Source organism: Ostrinia nubilalis, chromosome 19, assembly GCF_963855985.1.
Source record: "Ostrinia nubilalis chromosome 19, ilOstNubi1.1, whole genome shotgun sequence".
Lineage (NCBI taxonomy): Eukaryota > Metazoa > Arthropoda > Insecta > Lepidoptera > Crambidae > Ostrinia > Ostrinia nubilalis.
In genome coordinates this window covers 2,906,529-2,932,704 of record NC_087106.1, presented here as the reverse complement: position 1 = coordinate 2,932,704, position 26,176 = coordinate 2,906,529, and the positions used below count along the sequence as shown (strand labels likewise).

General features: G+C 41.4%; 1 protein-coding gene across 1 annotated transcript in view; it reads left to right on the top strand.

Annotated features, from left to right (window-relative positions):
• The first annotated feature begins 377 nt into the window (after positions 1-377).
• Positions 378-26,176, top strand: part of LOC135081335 (dynein axonemal heavy chain 1-like) — a 111,585-nt gene continuing 85,786 nt past the window's right edge. The window contains exons 1-23 of the mRNA XM_063976053.1: positions 378-589; positions 1,214-1,324; positions 1,771-1,893; positions 2,477-2,622; positions 3,681-3,822; positions 4,667-4,752; positions 6,439-6,543; positions 6,983-7,127; positions 8,169-8,295; positions 10,746-10,867; positions 11,862-11,951; positions 12,454-12,533; positions 12,832-12,919; positions 14,496-14,714; positions 16,663-16,780; positions 17,497-17,638; positions 18,834-18,975; positions 19,987-20,079; positions 20,460-20,594; positions 21,197-21,295; positions 21,756-21,899; positions 22,804-23,005; positions 25,516-25,664. Coding sequence (XP_063832123.1) covers positions 422-589; positions 1,214-1,324; positions 1,771-1,893; positions 2,477-2,622; positions 3,681-3,822; positions 4,667-4,752; positions 6,439-6,543; positions 6,983-7,127; positions 8,169-8,295; positions 10,746-10,867; positions 11,862-11,951; positions 12,454-12,533; positions 12,832-12,919; positions 14,496-14,714; positions 16,663-16,780; positions 17,497-17,638; positions 18,834-18,975; positions 19,987-20,079; positions 20,460-20,594; positions 21,197-21,295; positions 21,756-21,899; positions 22,804-23,005; positions 25,516-25,664 — 2,976 coding nt within the window. The 5' untranslated portion in view covers positions 378-421. The remainder of the gene's footprint in view (positions 590-1,213; positions 1,325-1,770; positions 1,894-2,476; positions 2,623-3,680; positions 3,823-4,666; positions 4,753-6,438; positions 6,544-6,982; positions 7,128-8,168; positions 8,296-10,745; positions 10,868-11,861; positions 11,952-12,453; positions 12,534-12,831; positions 12,920-14,495; positions 14,715-16,662; positions 16,781-17,496; positions 17,639-18,833; positions 18,976-19,986; positions 20,080-20,459; positions 20,595-21,196; positions 21,296-21,755; positions 21,900-22,803; positions 23,006-25,515; positions 25,665-26,176) is intronic.

Here is a 26,176-nt window from a genome sequence, read left to right as displayed (position 1 = left end):
GTAATCGGATTACATGAACATCACTTGACCATGTATGTCCATTTGGACATATCGGAATGGCACGCTTTGACGATCAACTTGCTGTATCTACTCTAATCCATATCTGTGGATTAGAGAGTATGTCAGTGGGTCTAGACAAAGTGCAAATTATAATCGCAAACCAGTCGAAAAGTGGTCGAAAAGCCCCTTTTTTGTATGGAGTTTTGACGGATTCGATTTTCGATTCGATCAAAAAGTGCGTTTTGTCTAGGGGGGCTGATGTGAATGTGAACATAAATGTAAACTTTTTTGTTTATCAAACTGATAAATGCTTTAAAAAGAGAATTCTTGACAATGTCACACGTGACATCCGTTTTATTATTACAAAAGTAAAAATAAGTTAATGTTAATAATTATTCGAATAAGTTGTTAATTATTGATAATGTATAGTAAAAAGAAAAAAATAAGACAGCATGATGTGGTTTACGACAATACAACTAGAGATTCTATTCCTAAACGAGGATACTACTCCGAATTGGTTTCCGATATGTCAAAAGAAGACCCTTCTAAGGATATTTGCGCAAGAAAACGAATGAAACTAATTCTACAGGTTTTTATTCATCTTAGTTCGTTCGTTCGTTTCAGTTCAGTCAAATTGATATCCACTGCTGGAAAATGGTATCCTCTAAGGATTAACGACCGTCCTGCTCTGCTGCCAGCATCCAGATACTTCCCACGACCTTCACCAGATGGTCCACGTAGTGCGAGACCTACCCACACTACGTCTTCCGGCCCGTGATCGCCTTCGCCATTCGCCACACAAGAATTCTGCTGCTCCAACGGCCACCAGCTTTGAACGCGTTTTTGCCACATTTATTTATCTTATTCAGCTTAAAATATCTGATTTCATTAATATTTTATACGAATCCAAATGGCTTTGGATTCTGAAATATCCGTATTAATAAAAAGCCATCTTGTTCTGTATTTGTTCAGCATCATATCCACACGAACAAAACGAAAATCATCGATATTTCATTGCAATTATTTGAGGTATATTCAATTGAACAGGTAGGAAGCGGCAACACTAATTTGACAATGACAACTTTGAAACAAAAAAAAACAATATTGTTTTGGATTTTTGGCGCATTACTTTTAAAACTTGAGTTTACTATTTTTTGCATTCAAATATGACAAATAAGCATAGAAACTGTATTTTCTCATATATTTACCTCAGGCTAAGACGGATAAACTGGCGCCGACATTGGTTTCACTGCCGAAACCTCAAAAACCGAAGATTCTTTTGCCGCCGGGTCGGTGGACGACGTACAGAGAGGATGATAGCATTGTAAGCAGCTTTTGATGATTTAATTACATTAATTACTCAGGGTATGTTCCGATATAACACCGCGAGGACCCCTTAGTGCTCCACATCAACAGGTGAGAGCACTGGCTGTGATCGCAATGCTGTATAGGAACATACCCACAGTTTGATACGCGTGTACAATTAACTTATGGAATGCTTAAACGCAGACCTACGCGCGCTATTTGAGCGGTAAAACTATAATATTTCGCTCCGGTCATATACGATACATTTTAATCGATTTTAAAATTAAAATACAACTTGATACAGTCTGAGATTCTTTATTATATTATTCCTGACGAATGAACAATCTTTGATAGAACGTTTGTAGTCTTGTGATATTATAATCGCTTAATACTGTACCTAAATTACAAAGTGATACTATACTCATGTACAAATTATACCCATGGATGTATTTTGTTGATTTTCAGCAATTTCCATTTGAGACATTTGTGCCGAAGCTGCAATTTCTCAGCATTGTGCTGCCGAAGGAGTTACCAAGGCTCGTGAAGATTGAGCGCTTGCGAAGGAAATTTCTTGCAGCTAATATCAAGGTATAGTGCAAATGTTTATCTGAAAAACTTATTACTACACTAGCGAAAGTATGGAATCACAAGGATGTTCTGTTCCATGTGATTTTACGAACTGAATGTCTATGCTTGTCCGTGGTAATAGTTTAAAGTATATAATTTTACCTTTAAAATAGTACCACTTTCATGTATCTTCTATTAGCAATTTAGTTCTTAAGGTTGTTCAAAACAAATAGGGGGATTCCATACTTTTGCTTGCGAGTGTAGATGTGCCTACGATTTAGAACGACTAAAAACAGTTTGAATAATAGCCTAGTCTTCCTCGTCAAAAGAGCTATCTAACACAAATTATTTTTTCAAATCAGATCAGTAAGTAGTTTCTGAAATTAGCATGTTCAACCAAACAAACTTCAGCTTTATTGATGATTTCTTGCTGTCTTTCCCGCCCTGGCTTCGCACAGGTTCAATGTATTATGCTTAAAAACCTTCCTCTTGAGTCACTATCTATTAAAAAAACTGCATGAAAATCATCCATAGGGACATAGGGACAGACAGAGGGAAGCGACTTTGTTTTATACTATGTATTGAAGTATAATTTGTTTTTTAGAAAATGCTGCAAGGTCTAGGCATACAACCGTACTGGCTTCTCCCTCCGTCTGAGTTCCAGCTGAGCGACCAGGAGTACTACGGGTTATACAGCCCGTTCCCTAAGATGGAACTGGAGATTTTTGATAACACCGACTTTGATTGCCGGTATGTATTTTCTCTGCCAAGTTAGTAAATGAGCTGATGTATATTTATTTACATTTGCATATCCATCAGATTATAATATCGGGCTTCATGTTAAAGGGGCATTATACAAAATTTTAAATTTTATAATGCCAGTTGGTTAATATGATAAAAATATGTAAACAAAATCACTGATATTTCAATAGTGGTGTCTAATTTAACTTTAAATTGAGCTGAAGTGGAGCTTGATCATTACAAAATTTTATTAATCTATGCTGTAGACTTTACTAACACTAAAACCAACCAAAAAGTTCGCAACTCGTTTATGTTTATATCCGTTGTCTAGTACCCATAGTTTGGGGCTAGTGGCGCAGTGTAAAATTTCCAAGGATATTTATTTATTTATTTGTTACGGTTGTGTTGTCAACTTTTTGGCCACTGGGTGTCACAATGCTGAGTGAACATTGATTCACCAAGGCACATGACTATCTTAAAAGGTTTTTAATGGTTTTCTTCTTAATCGGGCACTCTTGAGTGGTCGTGGTTGCGCTGACGAGACATACGATGGAGTGTTTGATGTCATATCCGAGGGTAGCTCTCTCTCATGGCGATGTGCTTCCATCTCTGACAGTTAGAGACGTGGCGAGTACACTGGACCATGGTGGACTCAGTAGCCTTTGTATGGCAATGCCATCATGGCATCTATCCAGCGGGTTGGCGATCGACCGCGTGCTCTCTTGCCTTCCACTTGGCCCTGAATTACCAGTCTCCATCGAGTTCTCATTTCTAGCTCTCTTTTAATGTTTCGGCCGTTTGGTGTAGTGGTTCAGAACGGACTACTATGCCGAGAGGTCCCGAGTTCGATTCCCGGCCGGGCAGAAATTGAAATAATGAATTTTAATAATTCCTGTGATGGGTCTGGGTGTTAATATGTATATTATGTATGTATTTACAAAAAAAGTATTTGAGTATGTTTATATCCGTTGTCTAGTACCCATAGTACAAGCTTTGCTTAGTTTGGGACTAAAAGCGTAGTGTAAAATGTCCAAGGATATTAAAAAAAAAATGAAATGGTGTTACAGTATCCCGGAAGAATGGCTCTCCCTGGGCATGATCGAGGGTGAGCAGTATCCGTGCCCCGGACTGGCCTTCATCCCTAAGGAGGAGGGCAAGGCAGCCAAGGGCGCCGGGGACACGATACAGATGCTCAACAATTTGTATGAGGTGGGTATAGGCGGGTTTTAGGCTGGTTTTAGTCACGCTGACGCACGCTGACCGTCAGCGCTGACAGCCGAATTGTATGAAGCGTCGGCGCCGAGCGATCAGCGTCACTCAGAAAGTGCGGTCGCTGATCGACGGCGCTGACAGATCAATATGTATGTAATTGAAGGGAACGTTCCTGAGTGACGCTGATCGCTCGGCGCTGACGCTTCATACATTTGGGCTGTCAGCGCTGACGGGCAGCGTGCGTCAGCGTGACTCTAAAACCAGCCATAATCTTGAACCTCTACATCGTTCGTTTCAGCCGAAAGACGTCCACTGCTGGATAAAGGCCTCCCCTAAGGATTTCCACAAAGACCGGTCCTGCGCCGCTCGCATTCAGGCACCTCCCGCGACCTTCAGATCGTCGGTCTACCACGCTACGTCTTCCGGCCTCTACATGCTATTACGAAAAGGAGACATATGATAATAATATTACCTATGTATTAATGAATAATTTTGTTTGACTATTTTGTCGAACGTCGGCATTCGCTTTCCCTGCTACTTTTCAATCAACATTGAAAGCATTGGGGGAGGCCTATGTTCAGCAGTGGACGTCCTATGGCTGAAATGATGATGATGATGATGATGATGATGACACAAATATTTATAGCATTGTGTAACTTCTCTAGCAAGCAGTAATTATGAAAAAAAGCTGTAGATCCTGGCTGCACAGGAGTTGCAGCGGTGGGAACGACAGGTGGGAATAGTCCCGTAGTCATTATGAAAATGATCACAACAGGGTATTGAGCCCACAGGGACAAGTAAGCAAACTATTGAGTAAAAAGCATTTTGTTTACTGTTTCAGTGGACTAACGTGGCTGCGTTCAGTTACGACAAGGAAACTGATCTCTGGGAGGTGATGGCGTTGGACGGAACCAAAAGAAAATTCAAGTGAGTTGTGCTTTGTTATTATCTAAGCTTGTGTAACTATCCAATTTACAATGTCAGTCCACTAGTCAGTTTTTAAAGCGACGAACCAACTAAAAAACGAATTGTACAGTTTCTAATTGGGTGTAAGCAGCTCTGCTTCAATTTATTTATTTCCATGTCCAACATCGCCAATTATTAAATAATACAGCATTCCGCTAATCCTAATACGTGCGCTTGATATTATTCTGTAGCTCGACTTTCGCCTGGCGCGGCATCCCCATAAAAAGCCGGACAGGCCGGACAAGACAATTTTTGGCCGGACACGACCGTAAAAAGCCAAACATGGCAACTCTAGGTGGGGCGCTTCTTCGTGGATAAAACGATCTATAGGTATCTACGTGGATGTCATGAGGCGCCTACAAAATAGAATCTTCTAGAAATTGTATGAAAACTATTGCCTTTGCAGTGCTACCTTACGCGTCTGATTTGAAGGCCTAAGGCCCGGTTACCACCAAGCTAGGTGAATCGGGCCGGGATGATTTCATTCAGAATGAAATCTAATTGGTTATTTAAAACATTTCTCCGCCCCGCCTTGGTGGAAACCGGGCCTAAGATTCATACGAAACTACGTAGGCTACTATTTTTATGCGATGTCGCGTTGCGATGCCGCGTTTGTCGTTCACCTAGTTTCTAGGTAAACTACAAACGGTCCTAGAATAACGGGTTCTAGGTCTAACGTTTCTAGGTCCTAAAATAATGTGTGAGCGACAAAACGCGATATAGAGCGATGTTGCGCGACGTGACGTAATGCGACCAATAATAAAGTTTCAACTACACCAACGTGTGCACATCACCATCGCCGGCGCGATCAAAGGCCAATGACAGGTCGCGCGACCCATGACAGTCCGCGCGACCTGTCATTTGTCTATGATCGCGCCGTGATCGCGCCGGCGATGGCGATCTGCACGCGTTGGTATTAGTGCCTTTTCACACGTTCCGGTTGCCGGCTATCCGGCGCCGGGTACCCGGTCGTGAATGTATGGGCATGCCGGATTAATTACGCCGGAACATGTGAAAGCTCCGTACCATGCCCATACACTTCACCACCGGGTACCCGGCGCCGGATAGCCAGCAACCGGAACGTGTGAAAAGGCACTTAGGGATTGCAATCCGGTATCATTTTCAATCCGGCCGGATTTCACCGGATTGACGCTAATCCGGCCGGATCCGGACGGATCTGAGTCTGACTCTCACTTATTGCTGTATGTAAGTATCTGAAAGTGCTTAAGTAATAATAATATTAAAATCTTATTAATAATAATCTAGGTACACAGACTTAAATCAACAAAACAGTCTTTTAAATTTGTACTTATAAATTCAACTTCAGTTCTTTTTAAGAAACAATCTGACTCCTAAGAAACAATAAAACAAGAAGCATTTATTTTTGCAAAGGAAAATACAATGTAGTGTCGCGGCGGCACGTCTAGCGATCTGGAAAATGCGCGCGCGCTCGACTTTCCCAGTTCACGTTCGCCTATTTTTTGCTTTACCGGATCCGCCACCGGATCCGGCGCCGACTCACCGGATCCGGTAGGTCCAAAAACACACCGGATCCGCCGGATTACCGGATCCGCCGGACCGGATTGCAATCCCTAGTTGGTAGATATGGTTGAAGTATAATTAATAGTTTGGATTTTTCCTAACTAGTATCCCGCGCATCCGGCTGATGTTCAAGGCGGATGATCCGGAGACGTTTGCGCAGCGCGTCAAGTTCGCCGTGGACCTACGGAGAGAGGTCGAAAACAACTTGCGGTTGGTGGTCACTTTATGTTTTTGTTCCCGGTTTGTCTATGAAATGCTAACTTATACTTACGAGCAAAGTATGGAATCACCCCATTGTGTTTGGTTCCGTTTGGAAACTGGAAACATTGAATTTACGGATAGATCCAGTTTATTTGTAATCTATTATTGATACCGTTGGATAGAGCTAGAGAAACACTTTCAGGATTATTAACCAGTTTCTGGATTTCCACCCTGTATGTATAATGTATACGTATACACAACGTAATTTGTTGTCTAGTACCCATAGTACTTAGAGAAACGATGGCGCAGTGATTTTTTTTTCAAAATTGGATATTGGTCCAGTGGTCCTGTAGGAAATGTATTTTTATTTGAAGAATTAACTCTTTGGTTGGATCAAGTAAAAATATTACAACCTTTATTTATGTCCGTTGGTGGTGTGCCGTGGCAGGTTCTACTTATACTTGGACTGTCTACTGCTGGAGGGTCTGCCGATGATGCCTCTGCACTTCATGCCGGCAGTATGGCGCATGGTACGCGTGCATCGCCAGGCACGCTCGCTTGATGAGGACCACGCGCAGGCTCTCAGGAAGGAGGTAATCATAATCATGATCATAATAATCATAATCATAATAATCACAATCATAATCATCCCAATTTTGATAATCATAATCATCACAACAATTATAATACCAATCATAATCATGATCATAATCATTTGATATCATCCCTACATTATCGACATTGCAGCTTGCACTAAGCGTTTCGATAACTCTTTTATAATCTGAGGTGGAATTGTGTAAAGCAATTGTAATCATTTGACAGTTAATAACGTACAATAAAGTCAGTTAAACAAAACATTTGACAGAATAATCGTACGTCCTGTCCTGTACGTACCTGTCAAATGATTACGATTGCTTTACACAATTCCACCTCTGAACTGGACTGGAATTCGCTGCCGGCTGAATAAGCACTTATAGGGCAGGGGCATGTATTTACCATCCTAGACTGCATCTCACTTAACACCAGGTGCAATTGCGGTCAAATTGACCATAATGATGATCATAGTCATAACTGTTACGCGTTTCCACCGCCAGACGCTCTCGCTGGATGATTACCACGCGTAGGCGCTCAGAAAGAAAGTAGCGTCATAATCATAATCACGCGCGTAATCATAACCGTGTTACGCATGAAGATGGTATTGGCATAACCATACATGATTAGAATCACTATCATAATCAGAATCAGAATCACAATCATGGTCAGAATCACAATCATAATGGCGCATCCACACATGCCGGGCGGCACGGCCGGCGGCCAGGACGGCACACTGGCAAGACATTTTGAAAGCCGGCGGCAAACCCGGCGGCATGTGTGGACACGCCATAATAAGAATCACAATCATGATAGCCCAACGGTGCGGGTTTGACTTTGACCCCCCTGCCGCCACTGGAATATTGTAGTAAACCCACTTGTAACACAAGCTTTAAAATAACGATGCTTGCTTATGTGAAGCAGCAAATCGAACGCACAGCGTTGATAGATCTCTTTGATTGGTTCGTGTGTTACCCTGTGCGTCGACGTGCACTGTGAGACATCATAGTAATGTTTGTAAATGCGGGCGATTATCATTACAGGCCGAGCTTCTGTACAGAAAAATGGAGGGCAAGATGAAGATAATATACACGATACAAAAGTACAGGGACTTGTATAACTTCATAGACGTGCCGACCAAAGACTACGTGGCGCCCGTGCCTGATTATGGTGAGACAGCAGACTAGATATTGACCGCGGCTTCGCTTGTGATATTCGGTCTGTCATAGTAAGACTATCCGTTGACCCATTTACTTCTATGTTCAATACTCAATCGTTTGTTGCATAACCACATTAGCACATTCACATTAGGTCTTACAATTTAGACAGTTATACAATGTGGACCCAGTTAGGGCATAGCAACTTTAGGAAGGAGACAGAACGACGATCTTAACAGTTTCAAAATAAATTAATGTACAAATTGAGTTTGAATATTTTTCCCTGTATGATTTCTAGTGCTCTGAAAAGGGCCTGCATGCTAATTAAGGATCTGATTTTTTTTTAAATTTTTTTGATGGCATAGTGTAAAATGTCCAAGGATATTTAATTACTATTTATTGTCTGTTCAGGTATAGGTCGCTCAACAAAAGTTGAGGCGTTTGTTGTTTTGCACATTCATTCAAGTTCAAATATTGAAGCTACCACGCTCTTGTAAATGTCTGTAAGCGAGACAGAAAGCATTGTTATAGTCTATCCAATATAGCTTGATTAGAATGACAGCTGCCATCAAAAGTAACGACATAACTTTGTAGTAGCGATCAATGAGAGCTAAATATTGGCGGACAAGAAATAATTCACGTCTGACCTACAAACAATATTTTCGACGACAGTGCTTCCAATAAAAATGATAATTTCGTGTAAATGCAGCGTTAAATTACACCAATAAGTAGTAATTCGAAATTATAAAAATCAAGCTAGAGTATTAACGACGTCTCTACAAGGTTATCTCGAGTTACAAAAATGTTAGTGTTGGGACATATCGACAAATGTCATATTAAATTAAAACTACACTCAACATCAAATAAACCGCACCTTCCGCGACGCGAACTTTAAGGATTTTCTTCTGACACAATCATGGTACCCCAACAATATTGGTGTTATTTGAAAGCCCAATAAATATCCTTAAAGAAAAATACATTTCATTTCTAAATAAGTGATTAACATATACCATAAATGTGACTTGAAAATAGACCTCACTTTGGGCTCACCTCTGGGATCAATTAGACCAATTTTTATGGTTATAAAACCAAATAAAGATCTCACGTGTCCTCTTTAACAGATGGATAGCGATTAATCCCAACTTAACAGTTTTATAGTCATAAAAATGGCTATAGCGTGACTACCTATTTTTTGAAGAAGTGACTCTGGATCCTTGTAAAGACACATTTTTGGGGTAAAAACCTTTCCTTTAATGAAATGAAGCTTAGAACTAGGCTTTCAAATGGTACCAACGTTGGTGGGAAGTGGGGATGCATACGTTTGATAAGTGCTTGTCGCGGGAGGTGCGATTTATTTGATGCCGAGTGTATTTTTTTAACATATTTAACAAAAATTTTTTCTAACTAATTTTTTAACATATTTAAGTCAAGTTATACGTGTTTCTAAATGTTCACTATTAAAATCCAAAAAACATTTCATTCTTAAATAATCAAACATCGGAAATCAATCACCGGTAATTTTTTGGGTATTCATAGCACCGTTGCTCTAGAAGAGATGCCCACCGCCCTCTAGCGAGAGGAAAAAACCACTGAAGAACACTGATGATAATGACTACGACTTAGGTTGTACACCCTTGACATGAATTTTAAATTTTACTGTCTTTAAATTTAAATCATAATTGTCATTTTCTATATATATAAAAGAAAGTCGTGTTAGTTACTTCGCTTATAACTCAAGAACGGCTGAACCGATTTAGCTGAAAATTGTCCGGGAGGTAGTTTAGAGCCAGGAGAAGGACATAGGATACTTTTTATCCCGTTCGAAATTAAAAAAAAGTCTGCTTATTTATTGCCATTAAGGCGGAACAAAGTTCGCCGGGTCAGCTAGTTATGAATAAAGATATGAAGAAAAATTGGGTGCATTTTTTTATATCATTTTTTCGAAAACTTATCGATACATCTATGTGAACCGTACGAAACATACCCATCACTAGTCACATTCGTTTGACAGCCGTCATTCTAATCAAGCTATATTGGATAGACTATAGTTCGACAACACAAGATGACAGCGCAGAAAGCATACTGATCAATACAAGTCTTTTAGTCCAAGAAGGGACCGTAAGATACCCTACTTCATTTGATACTAAGATAAGCTCTATGACACACGTTCAAAAATGAATAATTAATTATTAATAAACTCCAATTTGGGCGAAAGTAAAAAAAAAAGCAAAATTATGTTTGACATAATTAATGGGCATGTTTCGGCCATATAAACCTTGGCAGACTAATTTATACTCAAATGTCGAGTTGATATCTCTAAACGTGTGCCATGGAGCTTATCTTAGTATCAAGTGACGTAGGGTATCTTACGGTCCCCTCTTGTACTATTTGCTTGTGTTGATGGGCTCAACTTTCTTTGCGCGACCTATACAATAATAATAATTACTGTTTACTTCTGTCCAGGACGCTATCCGTGCGTGATGGAAGACTTCCAAGGCAGGATGGAGTACAACCAGTGGTATTCTCTGTACGTGCTCACGGAGGCTGTGTCCTGCATACATCTTGTCGTGGACGAGTGCTTGAAGGTTAGGCCAGGACTTTGAATTAACAACTAATTTTGGACTTTGTGTTAAAGACTTAAAGCTTAAACTTTACTTGAAGCAATAAAGATATTATGATTATGATGATTATGAAGCTTAGAATCCACTGGCCTGATGACGACTATTATTTAAATGTCACAAACATTAAGCTTATCAGAAGTATGCGCTCGACACGGCCCGATCGCGAACGTCGGTCTGCAACCGACGATTGCCAAACGGCTAGAGTACCTTCTGTACTCGCCACTCTGCCCGGTGAAGCTGGAAAAGCTCTTCAAGCTGCTGGTAGCTTGAAGGTAGCACGTCCCTAAAAAAAAGCTTATCAGAAGCCGCTTTTTAATTGTCCTACAAGATTGACATAAAGGGTAATAAACCTTTTCAAGTTTCGTATTTGTATTTTGCCAACCACTCTTGTTCCGTTCGAACAGTTCAACGAAGTTTCTACATCGAAGGGAATGCCTTTTCCCTTCGATGTAGAAAATGCAAATAAGGGGCAAATATGAGTACATTAGTGCCCGTTTTCACCATCAATCCCTAATTTTAAGTGACCCCTATGGTAACATTTAAAAGGCATTTTGTTTACATAGGTGTCACTTAAAAATTAGGGATTGATGGTGAAAACGGGCATAGGTCTCTCAAACCCGTCTAACCAGCATGGGGATTGTAGGCCAAATCATCCGTTGGCTTTTAGTAAACTATAGTCTGGTCCGGGAGCACGTAGAATTTTGTCCAATGACCCCAAGCTACCCATCCTTATCGCTCGCGCGTAATTATATTGCTATCGCGACTGTAGGACGGGCGCCCGCAGTGAGTGTGCGAGCGTGACAGCAACATAATTACCCGCGAGCGATAAGGATGGGTAGCTTGGGGTCATAGGTCAAAATTCTACGTGCTCCCGGACCAGACTATAGAAAGGTTGATGCTCATACAGTGGAGACTAATGATGATGATGATGATGAAAATTCCTTTTTTTCATCATTAGGTGGAGTCGATGCTATTCTTCACAGCCAACTATGGCCGAAATGTGAGCTTAGCGGAATTCGATGCGGCCCAACAACATTGCACCTCTATGGTAAGTGTTACCTAGTATTATCTGTGGTGTTACTAGAGACCTTAGTATTGAGAGAACTGAGTTTCTTGCGCTGCTTCTTCTCAGCACTGGCCCGTTTATTTTCCTCAAGCAGTGGTAGGGTTAAAAGTGCATTTTTAAAGCCTGTTTGCAGAAATAAATGAGTTTTATGAGATTTTAATGAAAAACCAATCAGATCTCCTGTTTCTTGAATAATGTTTGATTGGTTTTTCAAAACACTTCTCCGGTCCGCTCCTTGGTGGAAACCGGGCCCAATGTCCGTTTTCACCATCAATCCCTAATTTTTAAGTGACCCCTATGAAAACAAAATTCCTGTTATGTGCTACTACCATAAGGGTCACTTAAAAATTAGGCATTGATAGTGAAAACGGGCATAGTCTTTCGTGATATTGTGTGCTAGTTCTACTTTGATTTGCTGTTGACTGATTTAAAACACCATACTAGTGTAGTACATCATATTGCATGGCTTTTTGTGATATTGCAGATGCTGAAATACCTAAATATAACTTGGTTGAACAACACAGCGCATGCGATCAGAATGTCCTTCAGGGATGTCGGTAAAGGGTGAGTATGAAAATGTACAGGGTGACTATGAAATCATTGGCATTCTTTTAGGGCTATATTTCACCGGGACACCATGGCGGCGCAACCAGTCGCCGCTACCAATAAAATGTATACAGCTTTGCGCAACCAAACGGACACCAGGTGAGTAACTCTCTATAGAGCTGTATACATTTAGTTGGTAGCCGGCGACTGGTTGCGCCACCATGGTGTCCCGGTGAAATATAGCCCTTAATAGACTCTACACATGATACATAGTGCATTCCCCAAATATGACTATTCAACTGAGTGTTTTTTGTAGGTGGTACAATATTTACGAGAAGAAGTGGGAATTCTACGGCGTAAGCAAGCTTTGTCGGTTCATGCAGCTCGTCAGGTTCCGAATGCAGGTTGGTTTTGTTCTTATACGTTCAAGGAATTTAATTGTCAATAGTGTCCAATATTGTAGAACTGCTTTTATAGAGACGATTGACTAATAAGTACTATTGTCCAACTACAACGAATCGTCCTATCTGTGACATTGACAGGGGGCGCCACCGTCAATACCGGATCGCTGTTTTCGATTTTGGCCATGTTGAAAACTATAATACTTAGTAGGATGAGATGATGGTGGCGCCTCCCTGTCGATGAGTTTGGTGGGACAGTTCAGTGTAGTTCATCTATAATATCGGCTCAGGAGAGCAAGTCTAGATAACAATATAGATGTTTGGCGTTGAATAAAATTAGTTTATCTCTGCCCTATGTCCCAAATTCTGAAAAGACTGCTGCAATTGACCGCAGAGTTCAGAGACATAAGTATTTGATGTTAATTTTAATTTCTTCCACGAGTTCCTAAGTGGACGCAGGACAACAAAGTGACCCTAAAAGGCTTCCGTTTTTTTAAGCTACGGAATCCTAAAAGTAATGAAAAGTTTTAACTTTTTTCTCTCACCCTTACTGGGTTACACTTATGCCCGTTTTCACCATCAATCCCTAATTTTTAAATGACCCCTAAGGTAACATCTAACAAAAAAATTTGATTTCATACTTAAAAATAGAGATTGATGGTGAAAACGGGCATTAGTGTTTTATAATTTGGGCGTAAATATATTGTTTCTTGTCAGGGGCGTAGCTATCGTATCAGCCGTATCAATAATAGGTACAGGGCCCCCGGCCTATAGAGGCTCCAGGGGCGGACTTTTTCGAATCAGTCCGAGTTGGCAACTGCTTAGGGTAGATCTGCAATTTTGCAACGATCCTTTTCTTGATGAATTAATTTAAAAAAAAAATAAAACCGACTTCAAATGCGTAAACACAAAAAAAAACTAAAAATTGAAAATATTGCGTATAAAAAAGTTCATCCCCAATTTTCCACCCTTGGGGGTGAAATATTTTCTTCAAATTCGCATGAAACCACCCTTTTGATAATACCTATTCAACAAAAAAATAATCGTTCAAATTGATTTATAATCGGCGGAGATATTGCGTATAAAAAAGTTCATCCCCAATTTTCCACCCTTGGGGATTGTTTTTTCTATTATTAAATTTAAATGGGACCACCCTTGAGGTATTACCTATACGCAGAAAAAAGATTTGTTCAAATCGGTTCATAATTGGCGGAGTTATCGCGTAACAAACATAGAAAAAAAAAAAAAAAAAACGGGTCGAATTGAGAACCTCCTCCTTTTTTGAAGTCGGTTGAAAAGGCCTTGATTTTTTAGATTGTCCCTTATCAATGTCTTTATGTGTTAAAGCCTTGGTAACCTCTTCAATATACACACTGCTCATTTTTTGGGATATATTTTCAACAACTCCCACTGGTCTCTGGTAGGATCCAGTTGCGTAAAAAAATTAGTGCAAATAAAAATAAAGTTTAAGTTATGGTAATGTTTAAGGTGTATTCTCAAAAATAAAACACTGGATACATAAGTTGCACATAAAAATCACAGATAAGAGAGTTAAAACACGCTATGCCATTGTTTCCAGTACGCCCTTCGCTTCTGCATCGAGCAATCGATGGCGATGTTCGTTGCTATGTGTGAGACTCCATGCCTCTGTACCTACTGGTGCGAGGACGACTGGGAGTGGGACCCCTCGGACCTCATCAACTCGCCCTTCCGCAGCGCGGCGCCCACGCTGTTCTACTTCTACCTGACCATGGGCGCCGACGGGCCCTACTACACCACCAGCCCGGCGCAGTTTGAGGTGAGACTCTACCTCCTGGTGCGAGGACGACTGGGAGTGGGACCCCTCGGACCTCATCAACTCGCCCTTCCGCAGCGCGGCGCCCACGCTGTTCTACTTCTACCTCACCATGGGCGCCGACGGGCCCTACTACACCACCAGCCCGGCGCAGTTTGAGGTAAGACTCTACCTCCTGGTGCGAGGACGACTGGGAGTGGGACCCCTCGGACCTCATCAACTCGCCCTTCCGCAGCGCGGCGCCCACGCTGTTCTACTTCTACCTCACCATGGGCGCCGACGGGCCCTACTACACCACCAGCCCGGCGCAGTTTGAGGTAAGACTCTACCTCCTGGTGCGAGGACGACTGGGAGTGGGACGCCTCGGACCTCATCAACTCGCCCTTCCGCAGCGCGGCGCCCACGCTGTTCTACTTCTACCTCACCATGGGCGCCGACGGGCCCTACTACACCACCAACCCGGCGCAGTTTGAGGTGAGACTCTACCTACTGGTGCGAGGACGACTGGGAGTGGGACCCCTCGGACCTCATCAACTCGCCCTTCCGCAGCGCGGCGCCCACGCTGTTCTACTTCTACCTCACCATGGGCGCCGACGGGCCCTACTACACCACCAACCCGGCGCAGTTCGAGGTGAGACTGCTGCGAGGAGTCTTGAGTGCTTCAGGACATCCAGTATTGATTATAGGCCTCCCCCAATGATTTCCACATCGCCCGGTTGGTAGCGGCCTGAATCCAGCGCCTTCTTGCTATCTTTATGAGGTCATCGGTTCACTACTACTTCTACGTCACCATGGGCGCCGACGGGTCCTACTACACCACCAACCCGGCGCAGTTTGAGGTGAGACTGTGGAAGCTGGGAGGAATGAGGAAATCCGTAAACGAACTAAAGTCGCTGATATAGCCCGACGGATTAGCAAGCTGAAGTGGCAATGGGCAGGGCACATAGTACGCAGAACTGACGGCCGATGGGGCAGCAAGGTTCTGGAATGGAGACCGCGTACCGGAAACCCAGCGTGGGACGTCCACCTACAAGGTGGACCGACGACATCGTAAAGGTAGCAGGAAAGCGCTGGACGCAGGCCGCTACCAATCGATCAACGTGGAAAGCATTGGGGGAGGCCTATGTTCAGCAGTGGACTATGGCTGAAATGATGATGATGACGATGATGGACGACTGGGAGTGGGACGCCTCGGACCTCATCAACTCGCCCTTCCGCAGCGCGGCGCCCACGCTGTTCTACTTCTACCTGACCATGGGCGCCGACGGGCCCTACTACACCACCAACCCGGCGCAGTTTGAGGTGAGACTGTGGAGGCTGGGAGTGAGTTTTGTGGGTCTTTTAGAATGGTGAGGCCTGCTCACTAATACCTGAAATGTCTACCCGAGCCTTAGGAAGGAACTTCTAGTTATTGTCCTGGGCTAAAGTCCGGTCGCCGAGCAGATAGAATTTCGTCTAATGACCCCATCCTTATCGCTCGCGTGTAATTATATTGCCGTCGCGACTGTACGACGGGCGGCCGCATGAGTGTGCGAGTGCGAAAACAATAAAATTACGCGCGAGAGATAAGGATGGGTCGCTCGGGGTTATTGGACAAAACTCTATCTGCTCGGCGACCGGACTTTAGTCTTTTGGAACGCCTCCCAAAGCATAGCTCTCTAGCAGAACGGCCCCAAGAGAGTAGGCTCCCAAATATCCCACCACTATCGTTCCAACGTTACATTGCCTGTGTAACCAGCATTTACCGATTTATATGATTCAAGATTAAATAAATGAATATTTATCACTTCACGGGATTTATTGCAACAAAATCTTTTTAACGGTAAATAAGATATTTACCCTCCCGACGTTTCGGCTCGGTTGCACGAGTCATGATAATTTTATAGTAAAAATGCAACATAATAGTTTAAAATATTAAACAAATATTTATAGTTTAACCGTTTTCTTTCAGATCGTAATCCAGCGGTTATTCCGTGAGATGCTGTATCGGTGCCATTTCATCCCACAAGTGCACCCCATGATTATGACCGGGCTGGTCTTCGACAAGGAGCTGTTCCTCACTTCGATCGGTAAGCTAAATCAATCAACTACAATGTGACTTTCCCCATTGCACTTCCAGCTTAACTACTTAGGCTGAGTTGTATCACCTTAACCGTAATTACAACTTTAACCGGTGTTTTTGTAAGGAGTTTGACAGACTTTTGTTAAAGTTATAGTTTAATAATTTTGAAACGTCAAATGGCAAAGATCGGAACCAGTAAGCATTGATGGCAGCGCCCTCCTGCAAATGACATTTCAGTGTTTTCCAACGTGGCAAAAAGCGAATTGACGGTGGCGCCCCCTGTCAATGTCACCCAACCCAGGGATAATAAAAACAAACTTCTTGCTTCATTTTGGAAATAACGAATTTCTGTCAACTTACCAAACAATTAAAACAGCGCTAGATCGTTTATAAAGAATGTCTAAGTCGCACTAAAGTAACGTGTACGGATGCAGTACGGTTAATTTCAACATAGCGAGTGTTATTTAATGCCACAATCGCGAAATCATATGCGTAGTACGTATACATCGATGATATTTTGTAGGTAAATAATTCAAAACAAAACTCTTTTTTTTTCTTAACTCCAGGGATAGATTTCAGTGCGCTTGGGTTTACACATTAGTATAGGCCTGAGGAACAAATTGCACTATGGGTTGATTCTGGGCAACACTTGGTCCAGACCCTGGCACCATCCTTTATTCAAATTGGTTCAGCAGTTAACTAACTTTCGCTAACATTTATCAGGTCTTATGGAGCCGAACGTGGTGGAATACCGCGACCGACTGCTCAAGGCGTATCGCAAAGCCATCATCCCATTAATAGCGTATATGCGCCAGTACGAGTGCTACAAGGAAATATACTTGCTGGACATCGAGGAGTACGTAGAGTGAGTGCTGCTAGTATACAACAATAGTTTTTTATACCTTCTTAACCCTTTATAGAAAGAATAACGAAAAAAGTTTATTGGTACCTGGCGTGTTGCCAATATTGTAAAATCCAAATGTAGCAACATGATGCAATAAACGTTTATGACTATGACCATGACTATGACTATGAATACGACTATGACTATGACCAGGCCTGTACATCTCCGCGAGTTTGTATCGAAAACAAAACACGCGCGACTACCCCTCCTGAGGTACCTAATCGACAGGGACAATCACGAGCGAGTATAGACGGACGCACGTGTATTCTTCACCCATTTGCATTGTAAAGACAATAAACTATATGTAAAAACGGTGGTCTAATTAATACTGTGCAGTATTTTAACTGCCTGAATAATAATAGAAACACAAAATATAATTCATGCTTATTCATGTATTTCCTCCGCCATTTTCCGCAGTTTGGCACCTCACGTCACACAATATTTTACCGAAGTCAGCCCTATGGCTTCGGCGCAGTACCGATCACTGACGTTTGTCAACAAAATGGTGCTGGACTCTTGAGACAAGCTAAATTACACCATATTGTTAAGGACATTGAACATACATTTTTTTACATACCTTCGCGAAGAAAATGTTCTGTACGAAATACTTATTATTATTCTGTGGTATTACAACAATAGTGTTTATACCTTAACCCTTCATAGAAAGTAAAAAAAGAAAGAAAGAAAAAGTATTTATTCGATACAAGTAAAAAATAAAATAACACATAGTTGTAATAAAACCAAACAGTAAGGTACATGCACCAAAATGGCATCAGTTCAGTATAAGCCGTGACGGCTCAGTATTGTAAGATCCAAATGTACCAACATGATGCAATAAACGTTTATGACTATGACCATGACTATGACTATTGCCACCAGAATCTTATTCACGCAAGTGAATATAAACATTGCATTGATTTTTGATCTCATCCTTCACGGTGTGGATTTTTATTGGTGGTCAAGTTGTAGATCCTGGCTACACCAGAGTTGTAGTGGTAAGAACGAGAGATGCTAATGGTCCCGTTATCAAGGCTAGAATATTATCTTCGAGAGAAGATAGGTCTTGGTATTAGCTTAATTTTAATGATTCGTTTGTATGAGTTCGATCCCCTATTACATAGTGTCAAAGCATCTCTAACAACTATATTATTGACAGGAACTTCCGCCTGGAAAAGCACTCGGCCTCAGAGACGCGGGAAGAAGTTCAGATGCATTACGACGCGAAGCAGGACTTGATTTGGCGCCTGCCTCAGTACATCAACATTGGGCCTTTTGCGCTGAACGTAGACACGCTTAAGGTATCTTATATGTCTTCTATCTTATTAGGCTCTGTTTTGAATTAAGTTTAGCTTCGAATAACTGAAAAAATACACTGGTCATCACAAAAATCGACTCCCGCGACAAGCACTTTCAAACGTATGCATCCCCAGTTCCCACCAATATTGGTTCCATTTAAAAGCCTAGTTCTAAACTTCATTTCATTAAAGGAAAGGTTTTTACCCCAAAAATGTGTCTGTAGAAGAAATCAGAGTCACTTCTTCAAAAAATAGGTAGTTACGCTTGAGCCAACTTTTATGGCTATAAAACTGTTAAGTTGGGATTAATCGCTATCCATCTGTTATAGAGGACACGTGAGATAATTATTTGGTTTTATAACCACAAAAATTGGTCTAATTGATCCCAGAGGTGAGCCCAAAGTGAGGTCTTTTTTCAAGTCACATTTATTGTATATCGCGTTTATGTTAATCGTTTATTAAGAAATTAAATGTGTTTTTCTTTAAGAATATTTATTGGGCTTTCAAATAACACCAATATTATTGGGGCACCATGATTGTGTCAGTAGAAACGAGTTTTCCTGTAAAACGTAGGTGGGCCGATTTTTGTGATGACCAGTATACAGGGTGTTAGGTAAATGGGTATATGAGCCGACACTAGCCCATGTTAACATGGGCATATAAATGGTATGGTGAAGTCAGAAATTTGATATCATAATTTTATTTTTTTTAATTTTCATACAAAATAAATAATATAAAATCCGATTTGTATGAAAATTAAAATAATTAAAATGAAGATATCAAATTTCTGACTTCACCATACCATTCATATGGCCATGTTAACATGGGCTAGTGTCGGCTCATATACCCATTTACCTAACACCCTGTATATTGGCCATGCGTGTGTATGTATTATAGTTGTAATGCGTCCCATTTTATTTATGTGTATGAATTTTATGTGGTCAATATTCATAAATATCAGGGAAATAAAGTTCCCTAATTTAAAGAAGTTCTAAATTACGTTTTATTCCACAGCAACTTCTGGTGAACAAGCGGTCAGACATTATCAAGGCCTTACTGACGATGTGGGCGGAGGAAGTGCGAATGGTGGTGGAAGACTCCATCCAGGTATGATGACAATCAATGATTTCTTGTGCTGCTTCTTCTTAGTACTGGCCTACATTATTGTCCTGAAACAGTGAAAGGGTTTCATTTGGGCTTATAAGAGTGCTTTTCAACCCTAAGAGTAGGCGCACACCGTTGATTTTTAGTTGACCGATAGTTGTGCCCGATTTTAATTTGTATGAAGAATCGGCCAAATCGAATCGGCGTAGTGTGCGCACTCCCATACATGCCCATACTGATCAACTGCCCGACTAAACTATCGGCCGACGAAAAATCAACGGTGTGCGCCTACTCTTAACCAGACTTAGGAATTATTTTTTTCATTGATTTTCAACGGTATCTTCACAGCATAAAGTTTAAATTGATCTCTTTTTTTACGCCAGGCCTACAAAAGCATAATGCGCAAGCTGGGTGAAAAGCCAAACACCATAGAGCACGTATTCGAGATCCGAGAGTGGATGGAGTCCATTCCATTCGCGCTCAAGACGCAGGAGGATATTATGAAGAAGGTGCACACGGTAAGTGACACCTATTTATACATCAGTAAGCGCCATGATAAACTATTATAATGAGGGTTTTCGCGATTGGAAAATCCGCCAGATGGCAATACCTACGTATTGCCATCTGGCGACTTCCCGTCTACACGGGAGGTCCAAATGCTGCGTGATTGGTTATTATTTGACATGACATTGACAGATATGTCAAAATCCACCAATCACGCAGCATTTGGACCTCGCGTCTACGTATTGCCATCTGGCGGATTTTTCAATCTCGAAAACCCTCATTCGTTCCATCCACGAAGACGCGCCCCACCAATTTTTGGTCGAGGGAAGTGCGGGGTGCGGGGAGTTTGATCCGAGCAATCCGAGCGTCATTATTGTAGTGTGCGTGTGCACTCATGGATAATTTAGCGTGTACCCATAACACTCAAACATTAGCGGAATAATGGTGAAGCGCGTCTTCATGGATGAAACGATCTATATCGAGGCATTTTATTGAGTTAACGCGATAAGTCATTTGTCGTCCAAAATCATCAATAAGATTTTACTATATGTAGAGCGCATCCTAACCTGTGTATAAAATTAAAAAACAAGAGCCTATGTTACAACAATTTTTGCAGGATTATGAAGTTCTGGATGCCTTCTTCATGCCATTAGAAAACGATGACTTCAAGGCTTTATGGGAAGCCATCGGATGGCCGTTGTCGATAACAAAACAGGTTAGATGGTCTTCTGATGATTGTAAATTAATAAGATTAGGATCTTGCTTATTACATTTTCCTGTTTTAATATTCTAGTGTATGCATGACTAAGCAGTGATTTCAGAAGTACCTTTTAGGCTTGTTTTAGTGTCACGCGGACTGTCAGTGCGGATCGCTCCGCACAGCCGATCTGTATGAACTGCTAGGGAGCGAGCGGTTCCTCCGGACCGCATTATTTTTTATTTTATTTTATTTGTTTATCTCTAAAACGCTCCCTAGAAGTTCGTACAGATTGGCCGTGCGGAGCGGGTCCGCACCGGACGGTCCGCGTGACACTAAAACCAGCCTTAGTTATTTAATTTCCAATCCACGAAGAAATACATAGGATTAATGATATATTCTCAAATCTTGTATCATATTTGATTCACGTTGTTTCACATCACAACATACATAATGCTCGATTTGCAATGCTATCCAGGTGGACGTAACGACCGAGTTCCTGGAGGAAGAGCAGGAGAAGTTCTGGAAGCTTCACCAGATAGACGAGCAGACTATGTTCGATAAGATCGACATGTACAGCGCACAGTGCATGGCCTTGACGCTGCAGAATGACTTCGCCAAGGTATGTATTGTGTATCATAGACACGAATAAATCGTCTCATCCACGAAGACGCGCCCCACCATTATTCCGCTAATGTTTGAGTGCTATCAGTACACGCTAATTATCCATGAGTGCACACGCACGCTACAATAATGACGCTCGGATTGCTCGGATCAAACTCCCCGCACCCCGCGCTTCCCTCGACCAAAAATTGGTGGGGCGCGTCTTCGTGGATGAAACAATCTATATCGAGATATTTCCCACCTCTCGTTCCAACCGCTTCAACTCCTGTGTAGCCAGGATCTACAGCTTGACAGCCAATAAAACCCATCCAGTGAAAGTCAAGTTTGTCCCGGGGAAAGTGAAACTGTCATTGGACCCGCAAAAAGATTAATCAGACGATCTATTCGTTCACCAGATCGTCGGTCTACTGTGTGGGAAACCTTCTCCATATAGTTAGTTCATTTCGGCCAAATGACGTCCACTGCTGGACAAAAGCCTCCCCCAAGGATTTCCAAAACGACCGGTCTTGCGTCGCCCATATCCAGGCACCTCCTTCACCAGATCGTAGGTCCTTCTAATGGGGGGCCTGCGTCTTCCGGCCTGTGGTTGCTACTGGAGAACTGTCCTGCCATTTCTCCATATCATAAATACATAAGAGCATCGTGCTTCGAATCCAGATCAGATTTTCGCCAGACCATCAGCGGCTATCATTTACAACTACATCAGCGGTGTCCTAACGTGTCAACATTGTTCGCGCACGTTTACCAACAAGATTTGCTACTGTAGCCATGTTAGGGCACATGATAGGGCAGCCCAGCGTAACCCTTTTATTGCGGACTAAAGGAACTTTGTGGTAGTTACCGTAGCCGATAGCGGCTTGGGAGTATAAAATATAAATACTTAATTTTCGAATTCTTTGCAGGTCCATGAGATAGCTAACGACATCAAGAAGGCGTGGAAAGGGATGAAGGATTCTCAGGAATGGGGCCGTATCTTAAATCAGCGTCAGAAGCTGTTCGGGCAGCCCGTGATACCGTTTACGGATCTCAACCGCCTGGTGAAGGAGTTCGAACCCTACAGGAATCTTTGGGTCACGGCTTCAGGTAAGAATCAAATATTTTGTGGCATTGAAGTGAATAGGGTGGTTAATTTAGTTTTAGTCGGCCGTTTGGTGTAGTGGTTCAGAACGGACTACTATGCCGAGAGGTCCCGGGTTCGATTCCCGGCCGGGTAAAAATTGAAATGATGAATTTTAATTTCTGTGACGGGTCTGGGTGTGACTATGTATAGCCTGACCAGGAACATAAAAACCCTCGCCATGTTGCGGAAAACTGATGGTACTAATTTCTTTTAATGGCAACAGTAACTGAAAACTTCATTGACATGTCACCTTGCATGTCAGTCTATTGCTGTCAAAGTGTAAACAAACTTTATTTTAAATGTGCGCAATTGATTTTGTGAATGAAATTGCTAAAATCTTTTTATAGTCGTGAAAGAAAAGTGGTTCACAATGTGGTAAAGTATTTGTCGAAGAGAAATACCAAGGGTTCGGACAATATTTTCATTGAATAATGTTTCCAACAAAGGTTGTCAAATTGACTGACATGTTTACCGTATAGTACAGTCCACTATGAAAATTAGCTGTGGTTTGTTTCAACTACCTATTTTAAAGTTTTTTGTCACTTTCTAAGTGTTGAATTTTATGGAATTGGGAAAGAAGTACCGAGTTTGAAGCGTTCATGAGCAGACATTGCAGTTGAATATTCAAAGTTCTGAATTTGATTATTGATGAATAATAAAATAATCCTACTATAGTCTATCCAATATAGCTTGATTAGAATGACAGCTGTCATCAAAAGTAACGACATAACTTTGTAGTAGCGATCAATGAGAGCTAAATATTGGCGGACAAGAAATAATTCACGTCTGACCTACAAACAATATTTTCGACGACAGTGCTTCCAATAAAAATGATAATTTCGTGTAAATGCAGCGTTAAATTACACCAATAAGTAGAATTCGAAATTATAAAAATCAAGCTAGAGTATTAACGACGTCTCTACAAGGTTATCTCGAGTTACAAAAATGTTAGTGTTGGGACATATCGACAAATGTCATATTAAATTAAAACCATGGGGTCCAAGCGCTCGTTCCTTTTATAAGGAACTGGCAAAGAGGCTCACCGAGGTGACCGGTGATCAAAAGGCTGGCAGCTATTTCGGTCAGAGAATTAGCCTGGCCATTCAACGTGGCAATGCTGCCAGCCTTTTGGGCACCATTCCTGACTGCGGCGCTGGGGGTGAAGTATTTTTATTTTGTAAATAGTTTTTATCATTAGTAATTTTAAAATTTTAGTTTTTAAGTCATTTTAAATTAAAACTATTTTTTTAACATATTTAACAATTTTTTTTCTAACTAAATTTTTAACATATTTAAGTCAAGTTATACGTTTTTCTAAATGTTCACTATTAAAAACCAAAAAACATTTCATTCTTAAATAATCAAACATCGGAAATCAATCACCGGTAATTTTTTGGGTATTCATAGCACCGTTGCTCTAGAAGAGATGCCCACCGCCCTCTAGCGAGAGGAAAAAACCACTGAAGAACACTGATGATAATGACTACGACTTAGGTTGTACACCCTTGACATGAATTTTAAAATTTACTGTCTTTAAATTTAAATCATAATTGTCATTTTTATGAATAAATATATATGAAGAAAAATTGGGTGCATTTTTTCATATCATTTTTTCGAAAACTTATCGATACATCTATGTGAACCGTACGAAACATACCCATCACTAGTCACATTCGTTTGACAGCCGTCATTCTAATCAAGCTATATTGGATAGACTATAGCTCGATTGATGGTTTCATTTAATTTATTTAAACCAGGTTACCTATAATAATATTTTTTCGTTAATTTATGAAAATATCAAATTAGCCCGTAATCCTGAATCCTGATACATAAAGTTAGCCTATTAATTCAACACAGGTACGACTGTACTCAGTGTTGCACTATCAAATGCAATTGACGCGCCTCTATGCCAGGGTTTTTATGTTCCTGGTCAGGCTATATAATGTTTATGTATTTAAAAAAAAAGCATATAAGTAGTATATCCGTTAAGCTAGCACCCATAACACAAGCATTAAGTTGCTTACTTTGGGGCTAGCTGGCGCTGTGTGAAATTGTCCAAAGATTTATTTATTTATTAATTCCACCATTCCGTTCGAACTGTCAAACGCGATTCGCCTACCCCCTTATTAATAAAAAGTTACAACTTTGGATTAAAATGACATTTCCATACTAAATGACAACTTAAGCCAGAGTTCGACTAAGGTGTAACTTGTATTAAAAAGGGGGCTAGTGTACATATTTTTATTTGGGGCACGACTTCAGGCCTGAAACTCGCTTTTTTGTTACAATAAAGTGAATGAATACTTGACACTAAAATTGATTGAATTGTCGTACTTTTTATGAGCTGTTAAAACTGGATTCAATCATTTTAGGGCAGACTTTAAAAGCCACCAATCATCTAATAAAATGTACTCCATTATGCGCTATATCTTTGGTTGACGTATAATCAGCTAAGCAAAAATAAACTTTTATTTGTGTGCAGATTTCCTGAAAGCGCGCGAAGTGTGGTTCGACAACCCGCTGATGTATGTAGACGCGGACTCAATCGAGCCGCTCATCAACGAATACTACAAGACGATCGTCAAGTGCGTGCGCACATTCGCAGACATGCCCAAAGTGCAGCAAGTAGCCACTACTATACGGGTGAGTGGGCAGTCTAACGTGACAGTCGTTATACACGGTGACTGGTAATTAGTGGCGGAGTCGTTACGGGGATACCTCCCCTCCCCCGCCGATGGGGACGGCCAGTGGGTTATGTGGGACTCTCCCCGCCTACCCACTAAAGGTGGGGCCTACCCACTAAAACCCGACGGTTTTCACCAGAGCCAGGCCTGTTCATCTCCGCGAGTTTACATCGAAAACAAAACACGCACGATGGCCCACCTACAGGATACTATTCGACAAGGCCTCACATACGAGCGAACATTGACTCACGCACGCGTATTCTTGTGTATGATAGAAGAAAATAAAGAAAATGGTGTACTAAATACTGTGCAGTATTTAACTGCCTAAATAATAATAAAAACACAGAATGTACTTCTTTAAGTTGCCTCAAGACACTGAGAGATAAATAAGTAGTTAATATTATTCGTGATAATTCATGCTAAATCATGTAGTTCCTCCGCCATTTTCCGCAGTTTGGCACCTCACGTCAC